The 16931-nt window shown below is 30.8% G+C and overlaps 1 protein-coding gene across 1 annotated transcript; it reads left to right on the plus strand.

Annotated features, from left to right (window-relative positions):
- Nucleotides 1-506: 506 nt before the first annotated feature.
- LOC127703834 (epidermal differentiation-specific protein-like) lies at nt 507-16698 on the plus strand. Its single transcript, XM_052207926.1, has 9 exons — nt 507-571; nt 6247-6269; nt 8120-8238; nt 8616-8748; nt 9296-9438; nt 10599-10737; nt 13204-13411; nt 14216-14375; nt 16013-16698. The coding sequence occupies exons 2-9, from the start codon at nt 6258-6260 to the stop codon at nt 16191-16193; spliced, it is 1095 nt and encodes a 364-aa protein (XP_052063886.1). The 5' UTR covers nt 507-571; nt 6247-6257; the 3' UTR covers nt 16194-16698.
- The last annotated feature ends 233 nt before the right edge of the window (nt 16699-16931 follow it).

Genomic DNA, 16931 nt, shown 5'->3' on the forward strand with positions numbered 1-16931 from the left:
CTAGCAGTGACGCGACATATTTTACACTATTAAAAGGTTCTCTTGTGATTTAGAAATCATGTAATGTCATCTAACAATGAAACATCAAAGGTTTCCGTAGTAGAATCTCCTTCGTCGTCCAAGACTGTCATAGCAACCGACAATCATTGTCCAAACTATCAAATTATAAAGAAAAATGTTAATCTGGAACAATTGAAAAATATATCAATTGTATTTATCATTATTTACAAATATTTAGTTATATTTATAATTTGGTATATTCATAAAACTGTTTTTTTTTTCATGCGTTATAGCTATTATGTCTCCTAGGTAGTGCATCCTGGTACTGCTATCTACTTAGTTACATGTACAATGGAAGTTATTTGTTCCACAACGCAACTAAGATCCGGACATCATTTCTGCATTATTCTCAGGAAAATATATTATTCAAATACAAGGAAGTTCTTTTATACTTAATATGTTATGTTTGTATATCCTTTGTTATATAACCCTTCCTTAGGGACAAGATTTATGTATAAATACCCTCAGAAGTAACGCATTTAGAAAACAGCTGAACAGTCTAGAAAGGCATGTAAGTACATTACAAAAAAATTCTGCACTGATTTATAAGTGAAACTTTTTTTTATACAAAACATCTATATAACTGATTATAATTGCTTACTATGTACCGTTTACAATTCACATTACTCAAATTTTTTTGTTTTTTGTTTTTTGTTTTTCTTCTTTTTTGTTCACCAATTCCTTTGTAGACAGAATCATTATAAAGGCGACAGAAAGAAATAAAATATTGACGAAAGACTAATATAATAGTTTTAGGTATAAAATTTATCGTGATAGCAGTTTATAGTTGTAATTTGCAACTTGTAATTCGGAGTTCGGTATTTTTGTTATTTTACTTTTTGCAACACTTTCTAAATGATTCAAAGGATTAATTAAACTTAATGGGAACCAGTTGGGTTTTTTTTTTTTTTATGAATTATAGCATAATTAATCTCAGATGTAGTTATTTTGTTATTTTAAGTTTTTTTTTTTTTTTTAATTGTACAAATCTGGGGTTTCCGCACACCTATACTTAAAAAAGCAAAGACTTACAGCTTTAGATTGTATTGTTAAAAATGTCTTAGTAAACTGAATCTTCGGTGAAATTATCAAAAGACAACATAAAAAGAAAAGCTTGACAAAAACATAAGAGGTATAACATTTATTAAAATGTATTACTGCTGTTAAAAATTAAACAATCTTGTTCATACTTTTACCTCGATTTGAATGAAAATTGACCATCTAATTAATCATATCTTATTTAGAGTTTTTGCAACGGATTAAAATAAAAATTATCAATGATACCGGCTTATTATTTGATACGCAAGACGTCCATTTCGTCTACATAAGACTCATTCTCATCCGAATGAAGACAAAAGAAAGTCCAAATCAAGTAGAAACATTAATGACCGAAAATTGCGATAAGCTGTGTCAGATAAGACTATACCTGGGGTTATTTTTGTTTTGTCTTTCAATTCTTTTAAAATAAAAATGAAGTTGATTCAAATATGGTTAATCTTTTGGAAAACTAAAGTGTAAAAATAATTTTTAAATAATGAATTTTTATTTCAATTAAATGAATTATAATAAATGTTGAAACTTTATGTGCATGTTCTTTTTTCAAAATAAAAAGTTATCTTATTAATAAATGAACTATCAATCAGGGTAAAACAATGATTTATTAGAATGTTTACTTGTTTTCTAATGTATATATCAGTGATATCACCTGTGAGTATACTGTTACATTCAAATAGAGTATATCACTATATTCATATTGTAGTATATATTTATTCAGTGACAAGGTATAATGGTGGTTTGTATTTGTTCAACACAGAAACAAAGGTCCTGACTTTATATAAGAAAAATGTCTATTCTAAAACACGGAAGCTATTATATTTATAATATAGTATATTATAACACATTGACATGGTAAAATGGTAATATGTATATTTTTAACAAAGCAATGGAGGTCCGGTTATGATTTCTGAAATATTTTCAGAAAAAATTACCGTTTTAAAACACCGAAAATTATTCACGTGTGATGTTTGTTTATTCATTTTTGTACAGAACTTCCTTATTATGAAATGCTGGTTTAAATACTCTAAGTGCTAGACCATTTTGAAAACCGTTTGTATACTGTCTTAAAAGACAAGTGTGTACCTTTGACATATTTTTTTCAAACTAGCCGAGTTAAATACCAAACATGTTTTTCAATCATAAATGTTTATAGAACTGATTATAGATTTGACTATGTATCGTTTTGAAAACATTTTAGTTGAGTTTCCTTTGTCTTGACAGATATATCCTCGTCGATTGAATATTCATTTTTAATTACGAAAGACAACAGACTTATGAAATTTCATCAAAGATATCAGGCTTATAATTGTGTCCGCCAGACACGCGTTTCGTATACTGGAGATTTCCAATAAAATGACATACGTACGTAACTCGACATACGGACCAAATGGGACTAGTTATTGCCAATCATTGAATTTGAATAAATACGTCCCTCAAGTTTAAACCAAGTATTCCAAGACTTAAAATCACACACTGGAATTTTCGTCCATATCAAATAATTTTATTATGACGTAAAATGATAGAAATCTTGTATTTTCATTTATCACGTGGTTCTCCAGATTCCCGCCTTTATTTTCACTGAAATAAAATCACGTATAAAAACACGTATCCGATACCTATTATACGATCGATTGGAGTTATCTTTCATGGATTTTGATAATGACAATTATTTTTCAATATACTTTGCAGATGAACGCCCAATTATGCCTTTGTTTCGTTATCCGATGTTTTTCTTTTTTTTTTTCTTTCTCCATCTTTTTATTATATTTGATGTGGGGAAAACATATAGCAGGATATTTTTCTGACATTTTCAGAAATATCGAAACCAGTGTTTGTCAGAATCTGTCTTTTTATAAAAGTTGAAAATCGACATAAAACTTGATTTCTAAACAAAATTATTTTTCATTTATTATAAAATATATTGATAAAAAAATTCCCTATATAGGTTGTATTTTAGAAGGTGTGCTCGATTACAGATTGAAATGTGTTGTTTTGTTTAACGAGAATCCTATTGGAGACATTTCCGGCAATGTTTTTAATATCCCTTGAAGTAAATTAACTTGTAGTATTTGATCCATTTTATTGATAAACAATTAATGGGAGGTCACCGAATTCGTTTTACTACATAAATCATTAACTGTAATGTGTTAGGTAAGAAAAATAGAACAACATAAGATGATATGATTTCGTTGCCAGATGCGGATCTAGGATTTTAAAAGAGGGGGAATCTAGGCAACGTTAGAAGTGGAACATGCCCCCTCCACCTAAATCCTCCTTTTGGATGCGCTATGCAGTCAAAACAGCTCTCTTTCGACGTTTAATTCCAAATGCAGTGTAGAATGTGACGATTTTGCGCAACGCTAAAATATAAGTATTTATAGGATGCAGGGCCATGTATAGAAGTGTTCGTTGCATATGTATTTTGAATATATTTAAATATGAAGATGTGGTATGAGTGCCAATGAGACAACTATCCATCCAAGTCACAATGTGTAAAAAGTAAACAATTATAGGTCAAAGTACCGCCTTCAACACGGAGCCTTGGCTCACACCGAATAGCAAGTTATAAGAGGCCCCAAAAAGACCATTTTAAAATAATTCAAACAGGAAAACCAACGGTGTAATCTTTATAAAAAATGAGATACGAGAAACACTTATGAACCACACCAACAAACGACAACCACTGAACAACAGGCTCCTGACTTAGGACAGGTGCATGAAAATGCAGCAGGTTTAAACGTTTTAACAGGCGCCAACCTTCACCCTAACCTGAAACTAATGTAAAACATTTCAACATAAATAGACACACAATAAAATATCAATTGAAATGGCTTAACTCGCTCAAAAAAACAATACACAAAAACAAGTAAATATGCACTGAACGAAAAAGTTTGATCTATGACACAATATAAATAAAAAAAGATGTTTCAATGTCAAAAAGATAACTTTAACCTAGGACAAAATGGCGTTAAATAAAGTAACGTACACAGGTAAATTTAGATATAATAATTTTGTTTTTAGGTGTACAGAATTTTTTTTACAAAATAAATTTATTGTTCATAGTACAAGTACAGAAGTGTAAAAAAATACTAAATACTTATCAAAGGTGGTACATATTAAAAAATAGTAAGACGAGATATAACACAAAATAAGTAAAAATTGAAAACCAGAAATGCATTACAAATTGTGTCAACAGGTCAAATTAACACGAAAGTACGATTTGAGAGTACTCGCAGTTACTGAAAGCTAGTTAAAAGCCAAAAAACAATTAATAAGAAAAAATCATGCATCAGAGACTAAAATATATGCATATGCATATTTGGACGATAAGATGAATATGAACCAGACTTTGTATTATAACGCAGGAAGACATGTCACCCTACCCGGATACATGATTCTGTCTCCGGACCGACCAATATTTGCTCTTACTTATTATTATTCCATGCATTTTGACAAAAGCTAAACGTGTAAAGTTAAAAAACATAGTGGAACTTAAACTTTAATATCTCCAATCTGTACTAAAGCATTTTAGAGGTTGTCATACATATAATTCTGTCATTTTTTTTTTTTTGTTTTGATCAGGACCTGTTTTAAATTGAATATTGAGAATTAAACCTTTAACCAACAGTTTCATTGAAATATATTGATAAATGTGCATTCGAAATATTATTATTTCATGATAAAATCCACAAATCTGGATTTTTTTTATATAGACAAGATCTTTGTGCTAGTGTGTGACCTATCAAGAGTATGGTAACCTTCCATCCCCCTTTTGGTGTTTCCTTAGCGTTGCGGGTTGTACCAGTATGTACTCTATAAAGGATTGTATTCAACATTATAACATGCTTAAAAGGGGCGTCCGTTTGGTTGTCCGGGATGTATAAATACACAGCCATGTCCAGTAGCAGTGGGGAATCTAATCAATCAATCAAACGTGATTAAAACTATGATATTTCTTGCATTTGTAAATGCTGAAAACTATTTTTCAATTTAGATTTTCAATTTACCGTCCACTCCCTACTGGCATTGACGTCTTTGAACCAAGTTGAGACTCTGACTGCCAAGATTCAAATCATTTTATCAGTAAAGTGTAATCATATTTTGTCGTGAAGATGCGTCCTCATAAACTCCATTTGATAAATTCTACGGAAAGGTGACAAAGTACTAGCAGAAAGATGCAACAGTGATCTGAATTTCTACCTCTGACAAAAGTATATTGAAATGAATTATAGAACTATCATTAGTATGCTAAAAAAACAGAAGAAGCAAGTTGTGTACACCTTTAACATCCCAGCTTGTTTGAAACTCATGTTTTAATTTTATAACGTATAAATCAAAAATGAGAAAATCATCTCGCTTCAGATTCCATTATTTTTATTTTTCAAACTTAATTTTGATTTAGTAGCTTTAAGAATTCACCCTTTGGGAGATACATATATTGGTCAAGTGAAATGGCGAAGTAATGATCGGTGCATTTGATTACCGGTAACTGAATAATTTATTCCCTTGAAAGTTTGTTTTCAATAAAATCATTCCAAATTTATTAACAAAATATGTAAAGAATTAAAATAGCAGATTGTGCTTATTTTTAAATAGCATATATTCCAACAAAGTATGTGTATTCAACGAGCCAAAAATTCATGCAGTCTATGCTCCCCTCCGTCATCCTTCAATGCAAATGGCCGAGATACGGTCCGATAGGTTGGTTATGTCGAGTAATGTCATTTTATTGGAAATATCTATTAGTACATTACACAAGACTCATCAGTGGCGCTCGATTCACAGGCTAGTCAATAAGAAAATAAAAGGGAACTTAGAATTATTTAACAGTTTTATGAAGAGTAAATTTCGTGAAAATGAAGATTCTTTACAAAACACTTCTCAGTTAAGCAAATTCTGTCGTTTGTTTTATACAGATATGCAGTTTGTCTGTGACTTTACTAGTTTTAAAGTGATGCATGACCAAACTTTTATATCTGCTTCTTAAAGGACAATGACTGCTATAAGCAATTTTAATACTTTTAAACTACTAGAACAAGGTCTCTCTAAGTAGATTTTGTATAAGATATTTATTTAGCATAATAAAAACTGTTCTTGCTTGTCATCTTGTCCATTTACATTTTATTTCAGAAACTTTGAAAATGGAACCAAAGGTAAATGATTCTTATCATATACTAGTAATTAGATGTAAATTTTGAATGATGTAAGGGATCGAGAAAAAAAGGAAAATGACCTGGTTTGCACAACGAATTGTTCATCGAAGTATATACTTTATTTAGGCATATATGCAAAATTGGGCATGTCCGAAACAAATCAAATATTCAATTCTAAAAAAGATATAAAGACTTGGTTTGGAAGTTTGGCTTTACCTGTAGAAAACTTATATCAAATGGGATAACACATCCTAATTTTTACGGAGATGTTGTTTACCGAGCCCTAAAATTTAGATACGATCCGGGTAAACTTTTCGACCATTTAAAAATACTTATTCTAAAAAATTACCAATTCAACACTGTAATTAGATCTTTGAATATTGTTTTATTTGTATAAATATTGATTTTGTTATCAGTAAATTAAAACCAAACTAATATTATTGCACATTATTACACATTCAAATGCGCATTCACGGTTTCTGCAATCTATATCTTTGTTTTGGCATTGCACAAGGCCATGTTTTCCCTGACTGTTAATGCAGTCTTTATAATAAATGAATTAAATGTTGAAATTGTGCTGATTGATATTTTAGTCTTAGTTAAATTATATAATTTTTAGTTGTTGTTTGCTTTGAACTAGCTTTCAGTAATTGGACGTACTTTTAGATATGTACTTAGTGTCATTTTTGTTGGGGAATGTATAAATACCCTGCCACGTCCGGTCTGTACCTTTTCTTTATTTTTTTCTGCTTTGTGTCGATATGATGAGTTAAGCCCATTTCAACTGCTTTTCATAATTTGTTCATATGTTCAACCCCGCCACATCCGCATGTGCCTGTCCCAAGTAAGGAGACTGTAATTCAGTGGTTTTTGTTTGTTGCTGTTTATCATATTTGTTTTTCATTCATTGTATTGTATATAAATCAGGCTGTTAGTTTTCTCGTTAAATTTGTTTTACATTTGTCATTTCGGGGCCTTTTATATGTGAATATGCGGTATGGGTTTTGCTCATTGTTGAAGGCCGTACGGTGACCCAAAATTGTTAACGTTTGTGTCATTAAGTCTCATGCGGAGAGATGTCTCATTGGCAAACATACCACATCTTCTCATTTTTATAAGAAATATAATGTGTCTTCAATCACCAAAAATTGGTACCCATGAAAATAATTGAATCAACAGTACATGATAGTGATAAAATTGCGTGAATTATTACTTGAATATCAGAAAAATAGTATGTAAGTGTGACTTTCTACATGCTAGTTCACAGGTAATCAGTCGTCAAAAAGATATGTCACACTCCTGGACACAATATTCTAATTTCCAGCCATTCAGTTTTTAGTTTAATCCGGTCAAAATTGTGTAGAAAGTATCAGGTAACTACGAGGACAACAAGGTAGTTCCTTCTTTAGGTGCTGGTTTTCTGATACTTTGTATTTTTGCCTCCAAGTACAAAATCATAATGGTGTCCTCAAGCAGGAAGAAATATAATTTTCATTTCCAAAAATTATAGACGGTAAAAAAGTTTCGAAGTAGTTTTTAATATAGTCGGTTGAGATACTCTTTGGAGAGGCTATGGTAGGGAGAAAGGAGGTGAAGGCCAAAACAAGGACAAACAGGGTAGCAGTTTATCATATTGTTCTTTTTCTAACTGAGACTTAAATTCTTAAACCGTTATTTTTTATTGAAAGTGTCAAGGAACGCATTTGAGAGTGGGCTTTAACTTTATTTGTATTCAAACTGTTACATTAATGGAGTTGGTGTTTTAATACGAATAAACAGTAAATGAAAATATATGATGCCCTGTTTGTACAGATTATCATATTCACTATTTGTTTTTGTTGTTATTGAAGATAACGTTGTACGAACACGATTTTAAAGGAAGGAGCAAAGTATTTTCAAAGTCATGTCCAGATTTAACTGTGGGTGGCTTCAACAACATCACATCAAGTGTAAAATGTGAAAGTGGAGTGTACGTATAGCCATCAACATTATGTGGTACTTTGTTTTTCAAATTATGATTTAAAGCAAAATTGTTTTTAAAAAAAGATTACAAATGAGAGTGAAAAAGAGATAAATTGAAGCTAACTTAAACATACAAATATCATTTCCAATTGAATCATCATTTTATGAAAAATGTTAACTGAATATAAAATAAATCTCTCGTTAAAAATAATAATTTCGTACAGAACACAATACCAATTGTGCAAAGATAGCTTCCATATTTTCACACATTTTGTTAGGTTTGCGATTATAAATACATGTATGAATTTATATCTGTAGTCAATTAACTAAAGAATTTCCCTATTTACTTTCATTTATCTGATTTATTTTTTTAATATCTTTAAGGTGGATTTTATACCAGGAAAAAAACTACAAAGGACAAATATTCGTCATAGAAGATGGTGAAAATTATGGTTATGATAAGTTCAAAGGCTATTTCAATGATAAAGCATTATCTTTGAAATTGCTAGACGAAATGGTAAGTAAATAATTACTTTCAAGCTAAATGGAATTGAAAATATTGACAATAATTGATAACCATTAAATAACAATTATCATACCCACAACTTTATCAATTTTTAAATGCAATACTTTGTTTAAAAGTTCGATTATACAAATTTGTTTAAACACTTCTTATTTGCTTAAATTATTAAAAGAAGTAAAATAAAATAGTGACATAGATATAATCTTGAAAAAAAAATGAATATTGAAAAAAAGCTTCAGACATATATTCAATTACCAAATTGGAACTATTACCAATACCCTGGATCCTCAAGACAAAACATTAGAAACGAAAGGGGCTCTGGAACTTTGAGTTTAAGACTATAAGAATTAAAGAAAAACACTAGAGAATTTATGAAAATAATGTTTGTGGATTTAAAAGATTTCATTTAACACAGGTCAAGTCTTAGTTTTGGAATTTCGTCTTTCATAATTGATGCAAACAAAAAGGTAAGTTGACTATTATAATGAGAGAATACAAAATGTAGCGTCAATAATATATCTGATTCAAGCTTTATTTTTAGGATTTCACGGAAGTGCCGGAGTGTACATTGTACAAACATTATAATTATACTGCGCCAACTCTAACTTTCGCTGATGATGTGCAAGACCTTAAATGCTACAATTTTGATAAAATGACTTCATCAGTTGTGGTGAAAAGTGGTGCGTAAGTATCTTTTTTATTTTTATCATCTTGCCCTTTGACTCGAAAGGGTATTGAAAATATTAACCTCCTTGTGCACTGCACTAACTAACTAACGTAAGGTATGGTTTAAATTCTCCGTTGATAAACAGGCTGACCCGATAAACATAGAAAATATTCAGAAATAGGATTTCCGCTTTCTCAATTAAAGATATCCGCAAGTTGATTTTGTGTACTCTTTGAAGACCCTTCCTGTTAGCTTTATTCTTGACTTCCAAACTTTTTAGTTTGAACCGTTCGCGATGTCGTAAATCCAGAAATCGTTTTCGGATTTGATTTGGGTTCGATTTTGTGTCAGTCCCGATCATAATATTTTGATGACATTCGCTTGATACGTTTGTGTATCATGTACTTGGGATGTTATGATACATCTTTCTCTTGTCTTTTCGCATTATGGATCTAAAGATAATATAAAAAAATGTAAAACGGCAAGTTGAAAGTGTTATAAAAATATCAAGACGTCCCTTTCTTTAGATACCAGTTCTACTAAAACAAGAAGTTGTAAGATAACAAAGGGACATTCCAACACACACGTCTTTCATATACTGACAACGCTGTTGCAAAAACAAAGTCTGTAGTTACAAAACATAACATAAAAAATCCAAGTTGTTTAAACTACACGAAAATTCACTAAAAGTAGGGTGATCTGAGGCGCTCCGAAAGGGTAATCAGACCCAGCTCCACATGTGGCACCATTCTTGTTAATTATATAAGTACATATTTGGTGTTAATATTCATTCGGTGATGCCACATTCGAGGAAAAGAGCACGGGACTACGGTTACAACATTTGGGAACACACCCCTCGTCACCTGTGAAAACTGGTGATGGCGTCTGTTAAATTTTCAAAAGGGATGACTCAACTTCAATACTTGAATACTTGGTTAAATAGCTTCATTGTAAGCAGCAATCTTCAAAATTGATCCCCCTGATTCATGCCTTTAAGCTTTCCGATCCTCTAATTTTATCTTTAAGACTATTTACTACCGTTGTTTAAAGAAACATATGTCGTACACAAATTAATCGGTTTCGTGCTTGTGGATATAATAATTGTCTGTATTATAATGATCTCTATCATACAAACTCAATATATAATTAACAATTAAATGCATTCCTATTTCACTAGGTGGGTTGGATTTACCCAACCGAATTATGATGGATATCAAAGTCTGTTTCTGAAAGGGAGTTATAACTTTTCTGATGCACCAAATGATAAAGGTGGATTTAAGAATGACGTCCTGTCTTCTTTCAGCAAAATCATGCTGGTAAATATAAGTTTCGATCTGTTTTATATTTATATGTTTTATTACGAAGGATAATTGGATATCGTTTTATATCAATTCTAGAGATATTTATTTTCAATATTATAATAAATAATAATTTGTCAGTTTATCATTACTATAAAGATCAACTAACGAGGGTGATATCAAGCGATTTCATATTCTCAAGAGTTGTTATATTTAATTAGCGTAGGGTCAAATTTGTTTTCTGTTGAATAATTATTCATGTATATCCTCATATGTTATGTTACGGCGTCAAAAGAGAGGCGAAAAATACCAGAGGGATATTCAAACTCATGAGTTGAAAATAAACTGACAACGCCATGGCTAAAAGAGAAAAAGACCAACAGACAAACAATAGTTCACAAAACACAACATAGAAAACTAAAGACTGAGCAACACGAACCCCACCAAAATCTGGGGGTAATCCCAGATACTCCGGAAGGGTAAGCAGATCCTGCTCCACATGTGGCACCCGTCGTGTTGCTCATGTAAGTACAAAGCCGTTGCTAAGTCTAATTCGATAGGTCAAATTCATAAAAGTGGACGGGATTGTAGTTGTTACATTAGGAACATATCCAGACATTTTGAAACTTTTTCTTCTCTTCAGAATGTAATAAAATTTGACAAACAATAAATTATCAGGTAAGAGTGTAAATGTTTGTATATTGTTGAATAGAAAATTTAAAATCTCCGTTGCCAAAGAGGAAATGCACATCGACTTGTCCTTTAAAAGACATCAATAACCTAACGAGTAACCAATTACTTATATACAGAAATATCTTTAAAACGATGGAAGATACACATAGGGTAAAGTCTGACCACACTCTGGCCATTAGTAAAAAGACAAAAAGACAAACAGCCAACAAGACACTACTCCGAAAACTGAATATTGAGACGCACCAAAATCCAAGAGCTGAACATTTATTTAACTTCCTTTTGTCTTATTAGAAAAAGAGGCTGTTGTGTTTCACGTCTTAACAAAATAATAAGATTCGTTATATGGGATAATAACCAGCTTCATATCAATTGAAATAATATTGACATGATTTAGCAAGAATGTTCTCCGAGAAACTATAACCAAATATGATAAATAATTCATCAATAAAAATTACCCTCGTCTTCGTGTAGACAAACCATCTATTTCATAATATCCACGATTTAGGATTAACCCATTTACAATTTGACCGCTTCAACTTCGTACTTCATTTGGCCTTTTTAACTTTTTTTGATTTTAGCGTCAGCGATGAGTCATTTGAAGACGAAACGCGCGTCTGAAGTACAGCATTTTAATCCTGGTATCTAAGATGAGTTTATTTTTGCACATCAAGGAAATAACTAGTTTAATTTCCTTTGTGTGATGTCGTCTAGTAAATATATGGTCAAAGTTTGGAATGGAGATACGAATTCTTGATTAAAAATGTTTCCAAGCAGTTTACCCTCATATATAGTTGAGTTATACAAAACAATGATGTCCATCAAACTCTTGTGTCCAAAACTATAGAGGCATGCGAGAAAGGGAATAATTATATATTATTAATATTATTATTTTTTTTTTAATTTTCATATGTTTTATATGCCTTTCAAAAAAAAAGGTTTCGACATAGAACACAGCTTAGTCATGTCGGATACATAAGGCTTCTTGTGATTTTATAAAATGATACGAAATTGATTAAGTTTTAACGAATTTGCATTAATGTTTGTGGTAAATATCAATACATTAGTTTTTTTTAATATTTGGAACCATTGTATTGAACATTAAATATAGTGATAGACTATACATTGTTTATGTTTTACTAACATCTATTTTGCCTGCAAGGTGTTACAATGTTATCTTGTATGATACTTATACATCCCGCTATTGTGTTATTGTGCTATAGTCAATTTTGAGTTCTTGTCCTTCATTTTTATGTACTTTGTGTATATTCCATTTTGTGTTTCTTGGTTTAAACAATTATTTGTTTTTTCATAGTGATTAAGATTATATTACAATGTTGACTGCTGCACCCCAATTTCTGACGTCTTTACCTATTATATCTGTTTATTTTGCTCACACATTGTTGTCAATATAATGGAATTCTTTGCGACTGTCATACAAGTGAGAGGTTTAGCTAGCTATAAAATCAGGTTTAATCAACCATTTTCTACATAAGGAAATGCCTGTACCAAGTGAGGAATATGACAGTTGTTTTCCATTCGTTAGATGCATTTGGGCTTTTGATTTTGCCATTTTATAAAGGACTTTTTCAGTTTTGAATTTCCCTTGACGTTCGGTTATTTTACTTTTTATCGTACAAGAAACATATTGATGAAGAATTGTCCATGTCTAAATTCCATTGCAAAGACTTATATTAATAATTCTCATTACCTTACACTATTATAATGTATATTCGGTGCTTTCGTAATCTTCATCATAACCCTGTTTGTTCTCATTTTTATTTTATTTTTAAGAAACCATCAGCTCCGGGTAAGATGAAACTTCTAAAAATTGATTATGATCAGGAGGAAGCACGTATCAGCAGGACACCCACATCTGTATTTAGCTGGATGCAGGTGAACAATGGATCGGTTGTGCAGACTGTAACACCACAAGATGAAGTAAACATAAGCAAAGAAGCTACATACGAGTTCAGATGGGACAGAGCAGCTAAAGTATCTGGTAAAAATAACTTTCTTAAGAGAATCTTGAAAGAATTATTCAGACAGTAATTTTAAGATATTCGTAGAAATGTCACAAGTAATGAAGACGAAGAGTAGTATTAAACGTAATTGAAACTTTCAAAGTGGTTTGACGAGTCACCATATCTAGTTACAAAAACAATTTATTGAAGCTTTTTAGCTATTTATAAGAATGAATTTATAAACATTACACAACGATCATTTTAGTTACTTACTATGGGCCAAACGATAAAAAAAATCAACTGTCTACTGGTCAATTGGTCATGGTATGACGGTAAAATCCGGAAAACACCCATTTGCTTATTTCATGAGTAAGACGATTATAACCAGAAACAAGGAAAGCCAAAAATAAAACATCGAAGAAAAGGTTTGCCAAAAAGAATTGCGAGATTAACCGATACCACTATATCCAGAAATTTTTACGATGAACCACATCATATTGCACACATTTGAGGGTCTGAATGAGATCTTCATTTAAACATTCTCTAATTTGAATTGCAGACCATTAACATTCTTTATATCGTGTACCTATTATTCTTTCTATTTAAGGACCCTATTATACTCAATCTTATATGTTTTGCCAATATTTCTCTATTAATTTTTCCCATAATTTTCTATTCTGTAAAAACCCATCTAGACAATCCCATGTGTAAATGTCAGTTTCACTGATATCCCAATACTAAAATGTCTACATGTTAAATTACTCATTGTGTATCGTATTCGTCAAATCGTTGCAGTAATACATTTAAGATCTGTTTTAAAAGTGCAAAATATTTAATTACAGCAACATTGACAGCAAAAACTCAAATTCCGTTAGTTGGTAAAACAGGAATTAATATGAGTGCTGAAATGTCCGTTAGTATGGGCAGTACTGCAGGAACCATAAAGTCAAAAGCTGAAGAATGGGTTCCAGGTTATCCGTCAAAAATCAAACCATGTACTAGGTAATATTATTATTGTGTATGTTCTAACTAATTTGATTCGTTTATAAAGAGTCACATATTCAACTGTTTTTACAAAGGTAGATTGTAACTGCAGAAAGACAAGTGATATTGCTAGGTTATTCTTAGAATATCTGACACAATTGAAGCAACTTATCAAATAAATAGTGCGTTACTTCTGTATTAATAAGATATCAATTGTAGCATTTGTATGAGGTCGATATAAGATCGACCTAAAGAAGTATATCGACCTCGGACTTCGTCCTCAGTCCATACATATCTTTCATTTCGATATATCCTCGTATCGACCTCATACAAAGGCTATTATTGTATATTATATTATGATTTGTATATTTTTATACGTTATTAACTTATAAAAGAACAAGAGTTATTCATATATTATTGTGATAGTTCTACTGGTTATGATTTCTCTTTAAAACGTTAGACATAAGTAGGAACACTAAGGAGAGGGTATTTTGGGTAAGAATGATTTGTTTTGGTTCACTTTTAGTTATGAAAACATTATACATGCAAAGCAAAGAATTGTCCTCTAAGATACACCTTTATGATCCTTTCATTATATTTTGCCCCCGTAATGTACAGAGAAGAAAATTTTCCATATGAAATGTTGTCTTTATATAGACAATATTTGATAGATATGAATTTATTTTCATGAATTCTTGGTTTGATATAGGGAGGTTATACAAATTATTTTTTTCGAAAACGATACCATTTAATAGCTTCATGTTTTCTTGATACGAAGCAAACTCCAGTCAAAAAATAAATGCAGTTATAATCATAAAATTGGTTTTGCACATCATGGAACTGGATGGAAAGGTACAAACAACTACTAGCGGGGCTTAATCATTTACACATTGAAGGAATGATGCACGATATATTTCTATAAAAAAATAAATACAGTTATAATCATAAAATTGGTTACGACATCATGGAATTAGAGGGGCTAAATCATTTACACATTGAAGGAATGATGCACGATATAATCTTTGTAAACTAACTATTGTTTTCAAATCTACAAATGACATATTTGCACCGAAAAGTCAAACAACAAAAATATATAATTCCGAGGAAAATTCAAAATGGAAAGTCTCTAATCAAATGGCAAAACCAAAAACTCAAACACATCGATATATATCAAACGAATGGATAACAACTGTCATATTCCTGACTTGATACAGGCGTTGTCTTATGTAGATAATGGTTGATTAAACCTGGTTTTATAGCTAGTTTAACCTCTCACTATTACAGTCGCATAAACATCCATTATATTGACAACAATGTGTGAAAAAAAAATATACATAAGCTCTCTCTTAATTAATCAACGTTAATACTTAACGTTATCACATTGTATTCTTGACAGAACGATTTGCAATCACAACACAAACACCCAAAGTGTAACAATAGTATATTTTGTAATATGGAGTGGAATATTGTCCTGAAGAGTATTTCAGGGATTTTCGATACACAATATTCTCTACGGAAAATATTTTATATGAGAAGGAGACGGAGAACATTTTAATGGGGTCATTATGTTGATGTTACAAGCAGAAAGATTGATTATTTTGCTGAAGTTCAAATATAGGAAGTTATAATTTACATATTCTTTTGTATAATTGTAGAGTTACGGTAACATCGACATTGACCAAAGGTAATATCAGCATTCCATTTACCGCCTTATTGTGTGACGAAGACAACACAGAACGCACAATAATAGAAAAGGGCGTGTTTTATGGATGTCATTACTTTGATTTTCATAGTGAATCCAAAGACACAAAGATACCAACATCAAAGCCTAAATAAATGTTTTGCCCCTTCAGTGCTTTTGCAGTGCTATTTGAATATCAAACAATCGTTTCTGTTTGTTTTTATAAATTTTCTTTGATTGTGTACTAAATATGTTTTTTTTTTCTATCTGTGTAGGACATTAAAAGTAATCAGATATGTTGTAGATGTGTGTTTCATTGTATTCTTTTTATGTTTGTTTTGTTTTTTATCTATTTAGGACCTTAAAAGTAATCAGTTTTTGAATGTAGATGTTTGTTTTGTTTGTTTGTTTTAACTCCACTATCAATAACGTTTGATATATAATGGCGGCTAGTTTCAGTTGGTAATGAAACCACTTAATTGTCATTTGTTTTCTTAAACAGACCGACAAGTGGTAGGAGCTTTTTAAAATAACATTAGTTATGTTGTCAAATAAATTCAAACATAAATAACATAATGTTAATGTAAATGTGTGTTTTATTGTATACTAATTATGTTTTTTCTATCTATTTAGGACATTAAAAGTAATCAGCATTTTGAATGTAGATGTTTGTTTTGTTTGTTTGTTTTAACGACGATATTATCAATGACGTTTGATATATAATGACGGCTAGTTTAAGTTGGTAATGGAAACCACTGAATTGTCATGTGTTTTCTTAAACAGAGCTTTTTAAAATAACATTACTTATTTTGTCAAATATATTCAAATATAAATAACATAATTTCGTGGGTGTATATACTTACCACACGTTTAGATGTTCAACGAAATTTAAA

The sequence above is a fragment of the Mytilus californianus genome, unplaced genomic scaffold, assembly GCF_021869535.1.
Source record: "Mytilus californianus isolate M0D057914Y unplaced genomic scaffold, xbMytCali1.0.p SCAF_52, whole genome shotgun sequence".
Lineage (NCBI taxonomy): Eukaryota > Metazoa > Mollusca > Bivalvia > Mytilida > Mytilidae > Mytilus > Mytilus californianus.

Bases quoted from the DNA above. Each gene is read 5' to 3' on its own strand.
- LOC127703834 (XM_052207926.1), top strand. The intron at 9,439-10,598 runs GTAAGTATCTTT...CTATTTCACTAG, and splicing joins GTTGTGGTGAAAAGTGGTGC to GTGGGTTGGATTTACCCAAC. The intron at 10,738-13,203 runs GTAAATATAAGT...TTTATTTTTAAG, and splicing joins CTTTCAGCAAAATCATGCTG to AAACCATCAGCTCCGGGTAA.